This window comes from Tachypleus tridentatus, chromosome 13, assembly GCF_004210375.1.
Source record: "Tachypleus tridentatus isolate NWPU-2018 chromosome 13, ASM421037v1, whole genome shotgun sequence".
NCBI classification, from domain to species: domain Eukaryota; kingdom Metazoa; phylum Arthropoda; class Merostomata; order Xiphosura; family Limulidae; genus Tachypleus; species Tachypleus tridentatus.
In genome coordinates this window covers 181,737,894-181,756,787 of record NC_134837.1, presented here as the reverse complement: position 1 = coordinate 181,756,787, position 18,894 = coordinate 181,737,894, and the positions used below count along the sequence as shown (strand labels likewise).

Below are 18,894 nucleotides of genomic sequence, written 5' to 3'. Positions count from 1 at the left end.
CCAGTTTAAGTCCCTTACGGACGGAGAATGCAGCTCAAGAACAATAAGACACATCTATGAGAGAAAGGTTTTAAAAACCGTAAACGTCTTCAAAGGCCACGCCTTCTTCCACACCACGAAACAGCTCGGTTAAACTTTGCTGAGAAGCACCAAACATGGGACGTAGAAAAGTGAAAGAAGGTTTTGTTCTCTGATGAGAAAAAATTTAACTTGGATGGTCCAGATGGCTTCCAACGTTACTAGCACGATAAGGATATCCCGCCGGAGACATTTTCTACACGACACAGTGGAAGAGGTCCCATCATGATCTGGGGTGCTTTCTCCTTCCATGGTACAATAGAGCTTCAGGTTATACAGGGGCGTCAAACAGCAGCTGGCTACAATGGTATGTTGGAGAGAGTATCCTTATTGACTGAAGGCCCTCGCTTGTGTGGAAAAGACTGGACCTTTCAGCAGGACAATGCTGCAATCCACAATGCCCACAGGACAAAGGACTTTTTCATGGCGAATAACGTGATTCTTTTACACCATCCAGCGTGTTCGCCCGAACTGAACCTCATTGCAAATGTTTGGGAGTGGATGGCAAGGTAAGTCAAAAGAAATGGACGTCAATTCCAAACAGTGCATGATCTTCGTGAAGCCATCTTTACCACTTGAAATAACACTCCAGCCAGCCTTCTGCAAACGCTTATATCGACCATGCCAAAGCGAATGTTGGCAGTTACTCGCAATGACGGGCGCGCAACTCACAACTGAGAACTCTTGTTGGGCATTTCCTACCCTGTTTAGGACTTCTTTTCGGTATGGTCTTAAACTTTTGACCAGCTAGTATTTAGGCTAATTTCACAATGTTTGCATTTTCCCTATTAAATGCCAAGCGCGTAAGGCGTGCGACTCGTAATCCGAGGGTCGCGGGTTCGCGCCCACGTCGCGCTAAACATGCTCGCCCTCCCAGCCGTGGGGGGCGTATAATGTGACGGTCAATCCCACTATTCGTTGGTAAAAGAGTAGCCCAAGAGTTGGCGGTGGGTGGTGATGACTAGCTGCCTTCCCTCTAGTCTTACACTGCTAAATTAGGGACGGCTAGCACAGATAGCCCTCGAGTAGCTTTGTGCGAAATTCCAAAACAAACACACAAACAAACCCTATTAAATGTTAAAAACGTTTTTTTTGTTTTTATTTTCCCTTTTCTTATTGTCATCTTTCGAAGCTCTACTCAAATAAGTGATTAAGTCTAACAACGCAAAATGCGTATTTTTTTACGTTCATTAACCTTAAGATTTTGACCAGTAGTGTACATATGTATGTGATTAAAGCTCCTGTGAAATGTGATACCATTTATTGAATATTACACCACAAATAAAAATCCATAAATAATCGCATTTTTTGGTTTTAAAGATTCAGACAGAAAAATAACTACGGTATGTTCTACAAACATTTCTTTATCACATAGCACGATTGTAACAACAAGAACACGACTTTCACTGGGACTGTTATGAGTGAGGGTTTGATTACGAGGTCTGTTCAAAAAATACGATGACTGTTTGAATTGCGCGGCTCCAGTTGGTTCCAGGGGAATCCGCTTGGTGTCGCTATGTTCGCACAGATCAGCTGATTACGACGCCATTTCCCGATTGCAGATATCTTCATTTGTGTATTAGCTACGCGGTTTTAAGTGAAGTGCGATTTTTTTCGTTTGGCGGATTTCAGAATGAATGACCTGAAGGAGCAACGACTCACTGTGAAATTTTGTGTTAAACTTGGAAACTCTGCGACTGAAACTTTTGCTATGCTTAACACGGCTTACGGTGATGTTGCTATGAAGCGTACGGCATGTTTCAAGTGGCATGAACGTTTTAAAGATGGTCAACAATCCATTGAAGATGATGAGCGTCCTGGACGTCCTTCCACGTCAACTGACGACCCACACGTCGACAAAATCAACACCCTGGTGCGGGCAAATCGACATCTGACTGTTAGGGAGCTTGCTGAAGAGTGTGGGATATCAGTTGGATCTTGTTACAAGATTTTGACCGAAAAATTGAAGATGCACCGCGTTGCTGCGAAATTCAGCCCTCAGAACTTGTGAGTTTTTGGCCAAACACTCGATCACTGTTCTTCCTTATCCCCCCTACTCACCTGTAACTTCTAAATAAAGTACATTTTGTTTTATGACGTCAGTCCGCGTATTTTTTGAACAGCCCTCGTATATCTTTATTGATGTAATTTGTAAATGTAATACTGAAGAATGGAGTTCTTAAAAACATTTTTCAATAAATAATACCACTTTAGTACATAAAAACATTACAGTTTATATCAGCACAATCCAAAATTTTCTTCTACATTATTTCCAAGAAAAATCTTTTTTAGAAAATGTTCGTTTTTTCTACTTTTTTCTCAACAAGGTGTGAACAGTACAATTAGTAAAATACATATGTAAAAACGGCTGGTTTGGGTTCAGAATATTTTGTTATGTAGAGGAGCGAACAACGTTTCGACCTTCTTCAGTCATCGTCAGGTTCACAAAGAAAGAAAGAGGTAACTGACCGGTAACTCACCAAATGCTTGAAAGGGGTTGTGTAATTGAATGTATGAATGTAGAGGGCGTGCTTAGATGTTTGATTATATTTATTAATATAGATATAAAGGTGTTCCTTTTTATTGGTTTATTTTGGGTTTAAGTTGTTGTATACGTAAGGCTTCTTTAATTCTGCGTTTGTTTCTTTATTTAGTATTTGGGTGTTTTCTATGGTTATGTTGTGTTTACCTTCACACGTTTTCGAACACTGCAAATCAAATAAACACAACATAACCATAGAAAACACCCAAATACTAAATAAAGAAACAAACGCAGAATTAAAGAAGCCTTTCTTATACAACAACTCAAGCCCAAAATAAACCAATACAAAGAAACACCTTTATATCTACATTAATAAATATAATCAAACTTTTAAGCACTCAGTTACACAAACCCCTTTCAAACATGTGGTCAGCTATCGGTCAGTTACCTCTTTCTTTCTTTGTGAACCTGACGATGACCGAGGAAGGTCGAAACGTTGTTCGCTCCTCTACATCCGGCATTTTCCACACGAGCTTGATAAGAAATTTTCCTTCTTCTTTTTGCTGAGTGAATTTAAATACCAGATATGGTCCGCAAGGTGTAAGGCAGTGTATGAAAACGTAAAGGAAAGTGTTCCGGTGGTAATGAGAAGAATTAGAACAAACACAAGGATCAGGCTAAAAATCGATAAACATCGATTATCTAAAGAAGAATTCAATAAGAGATGAGTCCCGGAAGAGTCGAAAATCATCGAAACGAAAGGCGCATTAATAGATCTGAAATTTTAAAAACTTACCATGTCGAAGCAACATCACACGGTGACGTCAAGTGGACGATGGAGGAGGGAACCACGGCGGACCAGCCAACGCTGGAGGTGCAAACCTGGTTAGCGAGTGTATTTGTGTACTTCACGTGTAGGTGTGCTTGGACAAATGGCTCATGGACCGTAAAAATAGTGATTTTGACTGCACATGTGAAGTTGTGTATCGTGTTCCCCAAATGTGTACAACAAGATATCAACACACGACAGGAAATCCAGAGGCAACTAAATGCTACAGTAACAGGGAAAAAGGAAACTAAGGTAAGTAATTTCTATAACTTACTTTGTGCTGACTGGGGTTGCAGGATAGGCTGGAGATATGCCCTATCCTCTTCCCACAGTAAGGGTTTAGTCAGAATAATTAGTGTTCCTTAAGCTGAAAGAATGGAGGCAGGGTACAGGAGATAGAGTTAGGAAGCCTACCCCTAGGGTACAGGCTGTATCCGGGGGCCTGACGGGTGGCAGACGGTCCTCGGCGGCGGATGGCGCAGGAAACCCTGCGTGGTTAGCTGTCGAGTGGATGGTTCGTCATACTGGCGGTTGTTGGGATCAATGAGGTGAATCCGGAATTCTCGGGTCAGTGAAGGAAGCTGACCCTTTGAGAAAAAGGAAAGACCTGCAGGGTTAAGTTCTGACTAGAAGTATGGCGACCACACAAACTAACAATCCGAAGTCGCTCAACATAGATAAAAGTTTAAATTCCCAGCAGAAATCGAATGTAGACTACAGCCGAGTTCCAACGGCAAAGCCAACAAGTAAAGTTAAAAATAATTATGTTATTGGCAAATGTAGTACATAAAATAATAATCTGCAATAGTTCCCCCAGCACAGGGTTCTGGGTGACAAAGAGCCATCTTATTCACTCAAGCCTCTATAGTGCTTAGAGTAAACATCTGTGTGAAGATGACGTGGAGAAAGTAAGAAATACAAGGTTAATTTTAGGCAGGGTTCCGTAAGCCTGTTGCCCACAGAAACATAGCTCCTCTACATGAAAAAACAATTCTCACCCCAAACCAACCATTTATATATATATATATTTTTCTCTACAAGTGGGTTTTCTCGTCATCAGTGATTAATTCAATTAGTAAATTACTGATACAAATAGCTGCCCGTAAAACCGCGTTTCTGCTAGTAGCATTTAATACAGTTTGAATAACATAAAGAAAGTGTACGAGTGAACAACGTTACTCTAGGTATGTTTTTTACTCTGTTCACCCTTTCAGGTTCTGAAAGCACCTGAGTTTATATTTATTCACTCATAATACTAACTGAAATTTCAGTTTCTAATTATTCCAATTAGCCAAGTATTAAAATATTACTTTTATAACTTATTATTATTTTCTGTTTATTCAGGTTCTTTAGTTTAACCGATTAGTGTCATAAATGACAAAAAAATAATTAAAACTAGTCTGATTATTAGTTTTTTAATTATTTCAACAATCCAAGTCTCAAGAAAGAATCAGGGGCGTAGCCAAAGGGAGGGTTGGTATCGTTTGGGTGTATTGAGAAAGTTTTCAATGCTAGAAATTACTCCCATACAGTTTCGCACAGGAACGTCTTTATAAGCATCAGAAATTGCCAAGTTTAAGGAATGGGCACTGCAGTGTACATAGGGTGCAAGTGGGAATTTATCAGTTATGTGTCTCTGGACACCACTGAATTTCCCACTCATAGAGGCAGCACCGTCGTACCCTTGTCGTCGCAGGTAAGCCATGTCAATACCATATTTTGTCAGATTGGTTATGATAACATCAGCCAAGTTTCTTCCTGTTACACCATAAACGGGTATAAATCGCAAAAAATCTTCTCTCATTGCAACAGCGTTGTCATTGGCAGGCAAATATCTAACACACAGCAAAAAACTGTTCAATGCCTGAAATATCTGTTGTTTCATCAGCTAATATTGAGAAACACTTTGCAGCATTAACCCTGTCAACCAAAACATCAAGAACATGAGTATTACAGACATTAATGATTTCATCTCGAATTTGAGAACTCAGATACGTAGCATTCCTCTTTGTACCCTTAAGGCTTGCTGAAAGCTTGACATCACCCTTTGCCCTGTAGCGCAAAATTGCACGAAAATTCCCATCATTATTGATGGGCTCCTCGTCAGTTTCACCAACAAACATTGGACCAGAATCATATTTTACCCTCAAAGCTAAACCCTGTCTCCCACACAGCAATAATAGGCATTAAATATTGCCGGTTCTGTTCAATTTCTTTCTTGTAAGTTTCATCAAGCTGCAAGTGCACAGATGAACTTGTGTTTACGACCTGTAGAAAACTGTTAGCTTTTTCTTTGCTGTCTTGGTGATACTGTTTCAATTCATGTGCCTTGAAGTCTTCAACAGTCTTCTTCCAGTTTGTGTACAGAAATTTCACTAGTTATCCCAATTTCTGGCTTCCAACGCCAACACCATCAGGAGCAAAAAGACAGCAGTAATTGCAAAAAGCACCCTTTGCATGTTGATTGTAGAGTAGCCATCTCCACTGTGTTTGTTTGTTTGTTTTGGAATTTCGCACAAAGCTACTCAAGGGCTATCTGTGCTAGCCGTCCCTAATTTAGTAGTGTAAGACTAGAGGGAAGGCAGCTAGTCATCACCACCAACCGCTAACTCTTGGGCTACTCTTTTACCAACGAAAAGTGGGATTGACCTTCACATTATAACGCCCCCACGGCTGGGAGGGCGAGCATGTTTTGGCGCGACTCGGGCGCGAACCCGCGACCCTCAGATTACGAAGTGCACGCCTTAACGCGCGAGGCCATGCCAGGCCGTATCTCCACTGTGAAAGCCAGCGATGCTGAAAACGCAGCTTTTTTAGACCACACTGGAGGAAAACATAACCACTCACTGGCGTCCAGGCATTCTCAAGGAGACATTTTTGGTTTCAGCGTTTATCTAAAAGAGACAGAAAGACATAGTTCTAATCAAATTATTTTGCACATAGGAAAGTTTGTTATGATGATACAATAACCTCGAAGAGAAAGGCTTAGAGCTGTACTTCTAAGAGCAGGCCTAATATCCTGTGCCTGTAGACCTACAATTACTAGCAGCAATAAATATTCAGTCTAAAACTTATCAGAGTGTTTGCGTGATTTTTAATACAAAATTAATATAATGAGGAGTCGACTTACCTGTTCACCAATGCTGACATCATCAGACATGTAATTTCCAATGTCCCAGACTGGACCTGAGGTGGTAGTGGCAGCACTGGTAGAAGGCCATAGTGATGACTCTAACAATTCTGATTCAACCTGATTGGCTGCAGCAGATTGATCAGGTTCAGCCTCATGAATGAGTTGAAAGAATCCATGCAGTGTCTTTTGCTTTTTCAGGCTTGATATAGTGATTGTTTATCGCAACTTCTGTTTGTCAACGTCACATTCACAGTTCCCTTGGCGCCATCTATGGTGAATTATTCACTATAGATGGCGCCAATGGTACTCGGTTTGTGCCATGGTGCTGCCAGCCTGCCACAACTGTTTATTCATGAAGTTAATTCTTGAAATCCAGGGAATCTGAACACACACTGTCCACGATAATTGAATACAGATTATGGACACTATACATAGATTTTGCACTCTCCTGAGTGACTCTATATTTTATATGTTGACGACATTGCTGGGCCTGATAACTTTAAATTATATATTATATATATAGGTCTATATATTTATTTACGATTAAAAAATAAGACAAACACCTCAGTGTGCCATTCTGAAATTTGCCAAAGAGGTGGACTCAGAATGCATAATTCAAGCTTTTCTTTTGTGTTTTTATTAACAAATTTCTCCTGAGTGACTCTATATTTTATATGTTGACGACATTGCTGGGCCTGATAACTTTAAATTATATATTATATATATAGGCCTATATATTTATTTACGATTAAAAAATAAGACAAACACCTCAGTGTGCCATTCTGAAATTTGCCAAAGAGGTGGACTCAGAATGCATAATTCAAGCTTTTCTTTTGTGTTTTTATTAACAAATTTCCCGGAGGCATGCCCCCCGGACCCCCCAGTATGGCTTCGCCCTGCATTAAGCACTCAAACTAACCCCACAATGGCCATTTCTGGCTACGCCCCTGGAAAGAATAATCAGTTATTTGGATATAATGGGTCTCGAACAAGATGACATCTCTCCCTAGTTTACAATGGATGTAATCAAATTTACTGCCTAAGTTGTGCACAAGACTCAACTGGAGCAAATAGCAACAAGGAAAAAAGGAAGGTGGAGTACAGGTAGTGAGAGAATGACCTTCCTTAAGTGGCAAAAATGGCAAACATTTTTGGTAGGATGTGTATTTGAACCTGCAGATTTTGAGTATCTTAGCCACCTGATCATTCAACATGCAAGCTTAAAAATATTTTATAAAGGTCAACTTCTGTACAGATCAAAACAAAAATATTAACAACAAAAAAACAACTGAATCAAATATCAGCAGAAATTTTGTTTTAAAAAACGTTTTTGACAGAGTGAGGTTTATATTACATTTAAACTAGTATTAAGTAAAAACATTCGTGTAGAGGGATGTGTTAGATACAGGCATTTTCCCCAGAGATTACTTGTACCAGTGTTTGCTTTCACACACTTTGTGATTACGTTAGAACATTTTTTGTATTTTTATAGTAATATGGAAATATTCAGTGAAAAATCTGTTAGTTTGAGCAGTTTCAAAAGCCAATCTTTCATTGGAAATGAACACTGGACCTTTTAGCACTATTAACGGATAGACCTTTTAAGTGTGAACTAAGCTTTCTCTGCATTTTCAAAACATGAGGATTTCTTCAAGAGAGAATCTGAATAACAGAGTAATATCATTAGGAAAACTTTATGGGAAATAGGCTCAAGATTCTTGGTTTGATCATGTGGTTTATTTTTTGCTAGACATAAAATCAAAAAGGTTAAAAACCCTTGATGTTACAAGACAATATATCTTCTAGAGACAAAATCAAGGATGTTCAAAATCCTTGGTATTATCAAACAATAGGTCTTCTTCTAAAGATAAATTCAGGCCAAACATTACATTAATTTTTAATGTAAATTATTCAGAACTTATGTGGATGTTAATCTTTCACTTGTACTGTGTATCTTTTGAAACAAAAGTCCATATCAGAAGCAAAATATAGGAAAATAAAGTTTTTATTTTCAAACAGCTTTAAAGCTACACATAATTAGCAATACAAATTATTTTCCATGAGAACCAATAGTATATTCTAGATAATTAATAAAATATCCAAACAATTTCTTAATCTTTCACATTTTCTATCATAGACTCAAATTAACTGAATAAAAGATTCTTTGGTCAAGCAAATGTTTACTTCCTTTTCACAAAGTACTAACCAACTCACAAATTCAGCAGCATCCTGATCATCCACTTTAATTCATGTTAGGTTTTAATCAAAGTAAGAAAAAAAAACACTAAAGCTTTGACTAGTCAGCACTCAGTTAACGTTATGTTGAAAACCATCACACAACTGATCAGAAATGTTACCTGTAGGCTATACAAAAACAAACAGATTTGATTTAAAAAAAACATTGTCACAAGATTAAGATGAACAGTAATTTTGTTAAACAGTATAGTATCAGCTGCTACTGAAAGATCTATTATTAATAACTGTAAAACATTGTCATTGTGTTTCCTATTAACCATTAATCGTGTCATCTTGAAATTATGGCATAAAACAGAAGAAACTAATTCATCTAGACTAATAGAACTAAATAGGTTTAGGTAATTAAATATACTGGTATCTAGTACACAAACTAAAATTGGTCAAGGCAAACATTTATTATGTTATCATCTCATTCTTTTCTTGTGGAAATAATCTTTCTAATTCATCTAATTTGAGTATTTCCATCTCAAATGTATATATATGGATGCAAAAATTTTCTCCATTTCAAGTCACAATGAAAATATCTGTTAACATTTTTTTTTTTTAGTCTGGTTTGCTTCCCGGTGCAAACTTTAGACATTACCACCATAAAACGGTCCATTTTATTTGATGTGACAAGTGATGTGTGTTGCTTCGTCATTTGCATCAAAGAATACAATCAGTCCCACATCATATAACAATATTAAATATACTCCTGAGAAAAGCAGATATGTGTCATCCATAAAAAGTATTGAGCAGCAAAGTAAGTTCTTTCATTCCTTGTGATCATTTGTGAGACAAAAACCAAGAAGATGGTAGCAAAAGACAATAAAGTCCAAATGAAATGTTAAGGGAAATAAGAGGATACTGGATACGAAAACACAGAAGGAGAGAGAACAACCTGACAATTATAACAAAGATCTTGGTAGAAAGCAAAGAAAAAAATCAAAATTTAAACAAACCTTTTGAATATAGCAGTGCTGGATAGTTCGTTTTTATAGTTTTGACCAAATTTGTAACTCTGTAAATAAAGTGCAAACATTCATAATGTGTTCTCTTGCTATTTCCCTATTTTAATGCAACATTGTAAGCAGTCATGTCATTCACACACACATGGTTTTTCTCATTAAAGTTCTGAAAAACTAAGAGCATGTTTGTTTTTACATCCAAACTTTGTCATTCCCACCAGGGGGGGATCTTGATATAACTCACTCTGACTTACAAATAAAGAGCATGAACGAAATAATTGGATTCTTTTCCTAACATGACATGAATACGAGTATTTTAATACACAAATGACAAAAATGAAATATTTTTGTAGTACAGTTCACTGTTGACACCAAATAAGGTTCATGTCATGGTGAACTGTGGTACAGCTTCATAGGTTTTGCTTATATTCTGTATTTAGTAAGACAATCTTTCCTGTAATCTATTGTCTAACGACATTTACAGTTTGTAACTTAATATTATGGTTTTCTATAATGTATAAAGCATTTGTCTAAACAACATCCATTCCCAACACTACTCTGCATGAGCTGTCACAGAAACTTCCATAACATTTCTTTTTTAAATAAATAATGAACCTGAATGACAATTGTGGAATTACACATACCTAATGAGCATGAAATACTGTTTAACAGCATGTAAGAGTTCCAATAATGATACGTGTTTGACCTACCTTCAGGCAGTTAATTTTAATGAATCAAACAATAGTTGACCATGAGATATTATGAGAGTTTAAAAGCATTTTTGTTTCTTGATTTAAGAAGAAATGCCAAAAGCAAACAAAACATGTAATTATATAGTTCTTTAAATTTCATAAGTGCACCTTTTCTTCTAAAGATAAGCAAAAATATTTAAGAAAACAAACAAAACTGTATACTCTCATAACATTAACAAAGATCATTTTTTTAATAGAAAATACATTTTAACAACAAAATAAATATTTTATAAAAGGTGTACCTTTCACAATCAATATTTGTGTACAGATATTTAAGACAAGATTCACACATACAACAAATCTTATCCTACACAAAATATAAAATACTAGAATAAACTTAATACTTTTTTTTTATAAAATTCATATTGCATATAAACTAATGTCTTTTCTACTTAATAAATTGTTAATTAAAAAAATTATTAGAGTCATAGAACTTTCAAGCTAATACTTTGCATAGAGCTGTTCAAGATGACAGATAATACTAATAGAAAATTCTGTCAATACATCACCATCAGTAGCAGATCTAGAGTTTTCAAAAAAGGGAAGTGCAGTAGCCAGGATGGATGCCATATAATTTCATTACACATTTACATTGATGCACGAAACTTAAACATAATATTATAAATTAGTTGTCTGTAGCTAAGAGATGCAGGAAGTAAAATCTTTTATCAAAATTATTTATTGTTAAAAGGAGTGCACTACATTTAGAGTGTAATGGTGCAACATTAAAAAAAAAAACTAGGGGACACACACCTGTAAATTTGATAATAATCACTGCAATTGGTACTTATGGAAACATATTTTCAGAAGGATCCACTACATTATGAACAAAATTATATTAAACAGAAAATTATTTTACTTATTGAAACAAAAATTTCACAAAATTCAACAATGTATACTGGAGTTGAAAATGTATAAGAAAAAACTAATTCCTACTTTGAATAACATATTTGATAAAATTACTGCCCTCATGGACGGAGAAGAGAGAAAATATTAGCCCTCATCCCCTGTACATTCCTTTGTAAACATTGATTAAACCCATATACAAAAAACTTCATCCCAGTCAACTCTACTTGTTAAGGTCAAACTGCAAAATAAACTATGTAAGCAAACATTATACGGAAATATTTCCTTGTTCTTTCACCATTTATGTAATCCTGAAGTTCAGTCAAACATTAACTTTCAACTATATGAAAAGATTATCTTTTAAATATGATACTGAAATAGATTTATAAAAAAAATAAGACTATCAAATGCTTGTTAAATTTACACAAGAATCACTTAGAACTGCAGTAAAAATATATACTCTTGTATATACTATGTTTTTCCAAACTCAAATACCACAAGTCTTTCCTAAATTCATACTTGAAAACTCTACAGTTAGTATGTCATTATAATTCTGTGTTTAGCACATCTATTGATGTTTTAGTTTTCTATTCTTGGTCACAGGAAAAATATATTAAAACTGTTCATTTACTCTATATGTATGTTTTAATCAATAAGATCGACACAAAATCAAAGACTTTTTATATGCAATTTTGTCAAGTATTGTGCCCAAGTGAGTTATTATTTTTGTACTATAACAAAGTAAAATATGAATTAAAACCTGCCAATCTTTTATTTTACCCTACATGATTTATACAATGACTTTGTAACGATACCATCTTTTTAAGATCACTAAATTTCATCCTTGTACCAATGCAAACACCTACGAACAGCCCTTTCCCAGTTCATCACTACATCTTTGTACTGATCTCTCCAGTTATCGCAAGGTTGGAACAGTTGATCTTCACTCCGTAATTCTTCCAGCTCTTCTATGGAACTCCAAATGCCTACCAACCACAACTCTTAATTACACAATACATCAATAGTAATAATCAATTTCTTTGCAATACCATGGAAAAATCAAAAATGTAGTTTATCTACATTTAGTCTTATTGACTGAATAAGACTTAACCTATAAGTAGTACTTCCAACTTAAAAAAAAAAAAAGGCGAATTTACTATTCATTAAATGCTAATATATCTACTATTTTACTAAAACAAATCAAAGACACAACATGTATTTTACTATGAGACTACTGTCAAACATTAAAAAAATTTAATTAGGAAACTGTAAAGTATTCCTTAGGTACAAAAATATGATTGAAAGAATATACAATGAGATACTGGAAAACAAATGCAATTCAAAGTAAACTTTTTCTTTTTAAACTTGCTAATATTTTTTAATAACGATCAACAATTATACAAACATTTCTAGATTAATTCTTTTACAATTTCTCAATACTAGTGAACACCAATATGAAAAACATTCTGTACCAACTGCTAATCCTGCTAAAAATGCAGCTCCTATGCATGACATGTCCCTCTGCTTTGGTCGATCCACTGGTTGTTCTGTTAAGTCGGCAATCAGCTGAACCAAAAAATCATTGTTGGCCACTCCACCATCAACCCTTTTTGAATATAAACTATTTTAAATTTATGCTTCATATTTTGCAATTAATAGAATTTATGTGCTACAAGGAAAAGATTTACAGTAAGTTAATGCACGTGGCAGCAGGTTTAAAAGAAATGCATACAAGCCTAATGGAAAGTTTTGTTGTTTTTTTTATAACTTCAAGTTGCTTAAAATCTCATTATGGTGTTTTGAAGTATAACAATTAAAAATTACCTATTTTATTTTATTATAACTTATAAGCCCATTTCACTTACTAGAGTATGCGAGAATGACCCAGTAACTGTAAAAGACACATTAAACAGATACCAAACATACAACAACCACTTTCTTTTTTTGAAAGATGTAACTTTTGTATTTAAATTAATCAAAATTTATGAAATGACTCCAAAATTCAAAAATAATTCAGTAATTTATACAAGAAAGTTAGGCTAACAGATATAAACTATATAATGTATCAACTCACTGGTTAAGTCAATAGCATAAAGCCAAAACTGTAGTTTGAAATCTTTACTTCCTCACTGTTTTATAACAATGAATTAAAACTGTGTTTTAGTCATATCACTGACTGACAGAACCAACAAAATTATTTACTGATACTTACATGCAAATCTAATTTTTATGTATTCAAATAATGAAAATCATATAAATACTTAGTTTTCTTAACACTAAATATTATAGGAATTTCTTCAAAAAGTCTTATCATTTACAAGATAATTTGCTTTGTCTGATTTGATTTCTAACTGTTGCTTCCTTAAACTTGAGTCTTATATATGATACTACTATAGAAATATGTGCATGTAGAAAAGCCCTATTATATATACCTTTTAGCATGAAACTATTTTACCATTTAATCAATACCACATTTCTAAAACACTTTCCTTTAAGAACTTTTCTATCATAAAACTATTTTAGGTATTATGAAGACTAATACAAATACTTAACCACTGTCAAACCTCCTACATTTTCCAAGTCTCAATTACTAATTTTCTAACATAAATTTATAATCTTATCCTACAAAGTCAACATATGAATACTTATATTAGTTTACATTTTAAATGTAGTTTAAAGTCTGAAAGGCAAAATTACCAACATGATACACATAGTTTACTTGAATTGGCATATACTGAAATTAAACTTAATGGTCAAATTGCCTCATATGTTCTACCAAGCTCTCAATTTTGTTAGTACCAGAAATTAGTTATACTGCATATCATTTAATGTTGTAAGAGGTTCATTGGCAAATATAATTCCACATTCAGCATGCTTTTAACTAATGACAGACCTTGTTTGTTTTTTTTGCAATTTCATGTCTAATTTGAAATGTACAAAAATACATAAATTTATTTATGCTGATCTTTTCTTGTTTATGCTTAGCTACAAGGTACACTAAAAGGTGTTCATAATCTCTACAAACAGATAACCTGGTTGCTATCCAGTGTTATTTAATGTAGAACTTACTTTGATTCTATAATACTACTAACATATAAGTTACAATTTTTGCCATAAAAATTCAGTTATTTACATGTGCATGGAAATATCTGTTGTGTTTATTGCTTTAAAATGTTTTAAATAGCATATCTTTGTTTAGAAATTAAAATTTTGTCACATTTCTTTTCACAAGTCTTGGTTAAGTCAATTTATGCAGTGTGTAAAAGATATCAACAATTTCATCTTGTGTCTCAGTGAACAATTGCAAAATTAACATAATGACTGTTTTAACTGTAACTAAGATGTACTTACCCAAATGCATCTCAAGAACAGAAAAGGCCCGAGACATGCAGGAAATTTATAAGTTTGATCCTTGATTAATACAGAATGTGTCGTTACACATAAATAACGTTCTAAAACTAGAGAACTAATGTGTGTGCACTACTTTATAACACATTAACAGTAGAATATAAGTTTATGTAACGTACTTAAATAAACATGGATTCATAAATTCATTAAGTGTAGTCCTGTTTAATCCTTAAAGCTACATGCACAGAAATAAGAAACACTCAAGTAAATATTTTCAAACGTTCATTGGACCACACAGATGAGAAAAAGAAAATTCTAGGTTTCTAGCTGTAGTTTTGATAATTTATTCGAAATCTCGTTAGGAAAACATATTTTTAGTGTTAAGCACATTGTGCTTTGCTAAAGTGCATCATCCAGTGTTGTACATTATCAGGTTTAGAATGAAATATGTTTTTATATTAGCATGCTGTTTATATTGAAATTTAATAACACTTACTCAGCTCTGATTACCAGAATTTATTTCCACAAGTACTTCACTGAGATCATGGTAAATGCTTACATTTCCTAAAGATTTATTTAATAATCAAAATGTTAGTTCAGAACAAATGTAACAGAGCACTTCACTTTGATTATTTCTGCCACCTGCATGAGATAACAGGGAAACTGCAAGTTCTTTACTTATTATTAGAAATATCACTAAATACTAATGTAACCAACAGATAACAAAGGATTCTTATTATTAAAGATGAGCAACTAGCAGAATATGTCAGTCAATGAAATCACTCATTGGGCTCATTACATTCAACTAACTGAATGTTCTCATGAGACTTAGAGAGTTGAAATAATTGAAAATAGTAGAAAACTGGAAACTAACTTTGATTACTTGTATATTTTTGTGAGATATGACAACAAAAATCAATTAAGTTAAAACTCCTTTAAATGACTCCAAACTAATAATGAGAAATTATACTGGCAATATTTAAATTACTTGGATAGTTGGAGTAATACAATATACTAAACTTTGTCTGTTATTTTCCTAAACTTAAATCAGTACTTCTTGTGACAGTAATCAGGTTAATTGCTTAGCTCTACTAAGTATTATAGGTAAAAGCATACAAATAGTTTATATAACACTGTGGGACAGGTCAAAATGAACAAGTTTGTAACCTAAAAGTAACCATCAGGATTCCTATAATCTAGCTTAGAGTAAATTTTCTGTATCTTAATAAAATTTGGCAAGCTTTCAGTAAATATTACAAGTCTTTCAAATAAAAAAATCAGATTTCTTTTAATAAAGAATTTTTCACTAAAACTTTCTCCATGCATATATGGAGTTAGAGTGTTGGCAGTTCCAAGTACAAAGTGATTTTCATGTTAAAATTAAAAATATTTTTCTTAATCTGAAAATTGTCCAATCTATAACCTCTAAAAAACTTTCTAAATAAATAAACATTTTCTTTTCTGTAAAACTTTATATTTTTTGTTATTTTCTCTACCATAAAGGCATTCGGTCAATTTGACTGACATTGTAACCACCATAAAACAATACAAAATATCTAATTCTCACTGTTTTTTCTTCTAGAATGACTGCAAGATTTAACAGAAAACTATAGCTGTTCATCCTAAATAGCTTAAAACTTTTTAATAGTATGCATCCTTTTATTCTTTAAGTTTTGTTTCATTGCCATGTATAACTGACAATCCTGTCATACAAGCTGTTAATTACTCGATAACCGTGTAGTTCGTTACTAAACTGAAAGCACGTAAAACACGAGAGGCTCATGAGCATGACTGTAAAGAATATTTATCAGCATTTTTCATTGTTTTATTTAATATCACCTCATAAGTTCCTAATTTTAACATTTCAGTTAATTTTACAGTAATAAATAAAAAGTATACATGAAGGACAAGAAACAGAGTACTTAGGTGGGCCCTCTTTGTGTTATATGTTTCGAACTAATGGTAGTACTATAATAATTAGTTTTTATTTAGTTGAAAATTGCACCTAAGAACAGAGACTAATACTACACACAAAGTAGGCATGTCCTTGTCATAATTTTCCTGGCTTTCTAACTATGCAATAAAAGCCTTTAAAAACATTCAACTAACCTTATCAATGTGAACACAATGAGAAAACATTTTAAAACTAGAAAATAAATGAACATCTTTCTGTGCAAAAAAATTATATGTCACTGAAGAGATTAAAACTTTTGCTTTCTATTGATTGTAAATAATACAATACAAAAAGTTACACAAAATTACTGGAAATTTGTGGAAAAGAGGATGCAACAAATGGTTCTGATTTTTTAACTCATGGATCTGTAATCAAATACAAATGAAAGTTATAAGAGTTGTACTTTGCTGGGTAATGACTGTATTATACTAAATAATTTTCATTACTTTTATACTTTTCAGGAGGGTTGCAAATAACTTAAAGAATAAGAAAAATCTAGACAACAAATGTCACAATTCTTACACTAGGAGAGATTGAGAAGTTTTAAAAATATTTCTTTATAAGATTAAGAGCTTAAACCTTACATCATACTAAACCCATATTTATTAAATTTGTTTTGATGCCATGTTTATTTGCAAAAAACAGAGGAGTTTAAATTTTGAATGTATATCTCTGAAAAGTGATGACATGCCCAAGGCGAGAGAGTTAAACAAGCTTCATTCTGGTCTACAAAAGATAACTTACTCTGATCAGAAGTTAGCATTAATTAAGAAAACAGCAAGCATATTGCTTTCAAAACTGTTAACTCATTATGACATAGTAAAAAAATAAACTTAAGTATATATTGGACAAGTACACAGTAAAACGAAGTAAGTGGATGTTTCTATGCCCTACAGAACTAGTTATTAATAAACTTAGCATCAAACCAAGATGTAGTAAGCATATCTTTAAAACAAAGTTACCGTAAGTAGTTTAGCTGAAAGTTGGCCTCTTCTAGAATCACTTCATACATCTGCTTGATGCGAAATGCTAGAGACTCCAACAAGGCCCTAGTCATGTGAGCTCTGGTGGTTCCATTGCTTATTCCAATAAAACCAGACACAGCTAGATTGTCATTTACAGGAGCCTAAAAATAAATGTGTAAAATGAAAATAAAAATCACTAAAAAAAGTTATTTTGATTAAAAGAAAAAGGTTTATGAACTTTCTTCAAGATTACTATGTAACATACTAAATTAAAAACATGTGTCATTAATGCACTACAGTTAGTAAAACAAAAATACTTACAATATTATACATTGCAACAGCACTTTGTCCTTCAGGAAGCTGCAGTTATTGTATATGGTACATGCTTGTCAACTTAACTGTGAACGTTTTAGAAAATAACTTAAAAAGAAAATTGAAGAAACATGACAGTTATATGTCATGGTACAGCCATGTTCTTCATAATGCCTGAAGAACAAAACATATGCACATAAACTAATGTTAGATTACTAACTTATCCTATCTTGTTAGAATGTTCAGGTGAATGGCACTTTATGCACACGTAGGCAATTGGTCAGATCAAAGACCACCAGATTTAAAGTGCAGCTGTATCTAACTTTAAACTACTAACTAGAGAGAAGGACATCAGCAGCTGCCGAGCATTTTGTAGAGTTCTTTGGAATTGGTAAACATCTTTATAAAGTCCCCACAGTTGAAAGAATGAAGTGCATTCAGCATTGTCACAGTTTGATCCAGAGGTTGGCAGTGTTTTTCTACTATGTACCACTTATCACTATCAAAAACTGTTTGCTTTTCCTTTCTTTTTTTTTTCTAGATCATACTACTTTTATTTTGTGTGTATTGTATGGTTACTTAATCAGTAGATTATAATATGTAAATATGGTATATTTAACACTGTTATAAGTACTCATATGTTAAAAAAAATTTCTTTTTGTGAATTAACATACAACACAATCTCTTCACACATACTGAACCCTGCACTTTTCTATCCAAAGCCTGATGCACCAACAAAAATGCTACATCTAGCTTCCTTTATTATAAAACATTATTACTCTCAATGCTCAAACTCTTTTGAAAGACACCAAAAGGGGGATGTCTCCAATAATTGTAATTTACCCAATAACATTTCAGTATTGAATGGACAGTAAATTCCATTAAGAAAACTAAGTTTTACTTTTTTTTTTAACAGGATGTACTTTTTTTCACCCTAACATGTATTTGTGGCAAAGAATGAATTCAGCAACACCCTATAACTCACATTTAAG

At 33.7% G+C, this 18,894-nt stretch overlaps 1 protein-coding gene across 1 annotated transcript in view; it reads right to left on the bottom strand.

The window, feature by feature from the left end:
* Positions 1 to 8,509: 8,509 nt before the first annotated feature.
* LOC143240579 (glycerol kinase 5-like) overlaps positions 8,510 to 18,894 on the bottom strand; it is a 64,433-nt gene continuing 54,048 nt past the window's right edge. The window contains exons 15-17 of the mRNA XM_076483244.1: positions 17,588 to 17,751; positions 12,796 to 12,929; positions 8,510 to 12,309 (exon numbers count right to left, since the gene is read on the bottom strand). Coding sequence (XP_076339359.1) covers positions 12,155 to 12,309; positions 12,796 to 12,929; positions 17,588 to 17,751 — 453 coding nt within the window. The 3' untranslated portion in view covers positions 8,510 to 12,154. The remainder of the gene's footprint in view (positions 12,310 to 12,795; positions 12,930 to 17,587; positions 17,752 to 18,894) is intronic.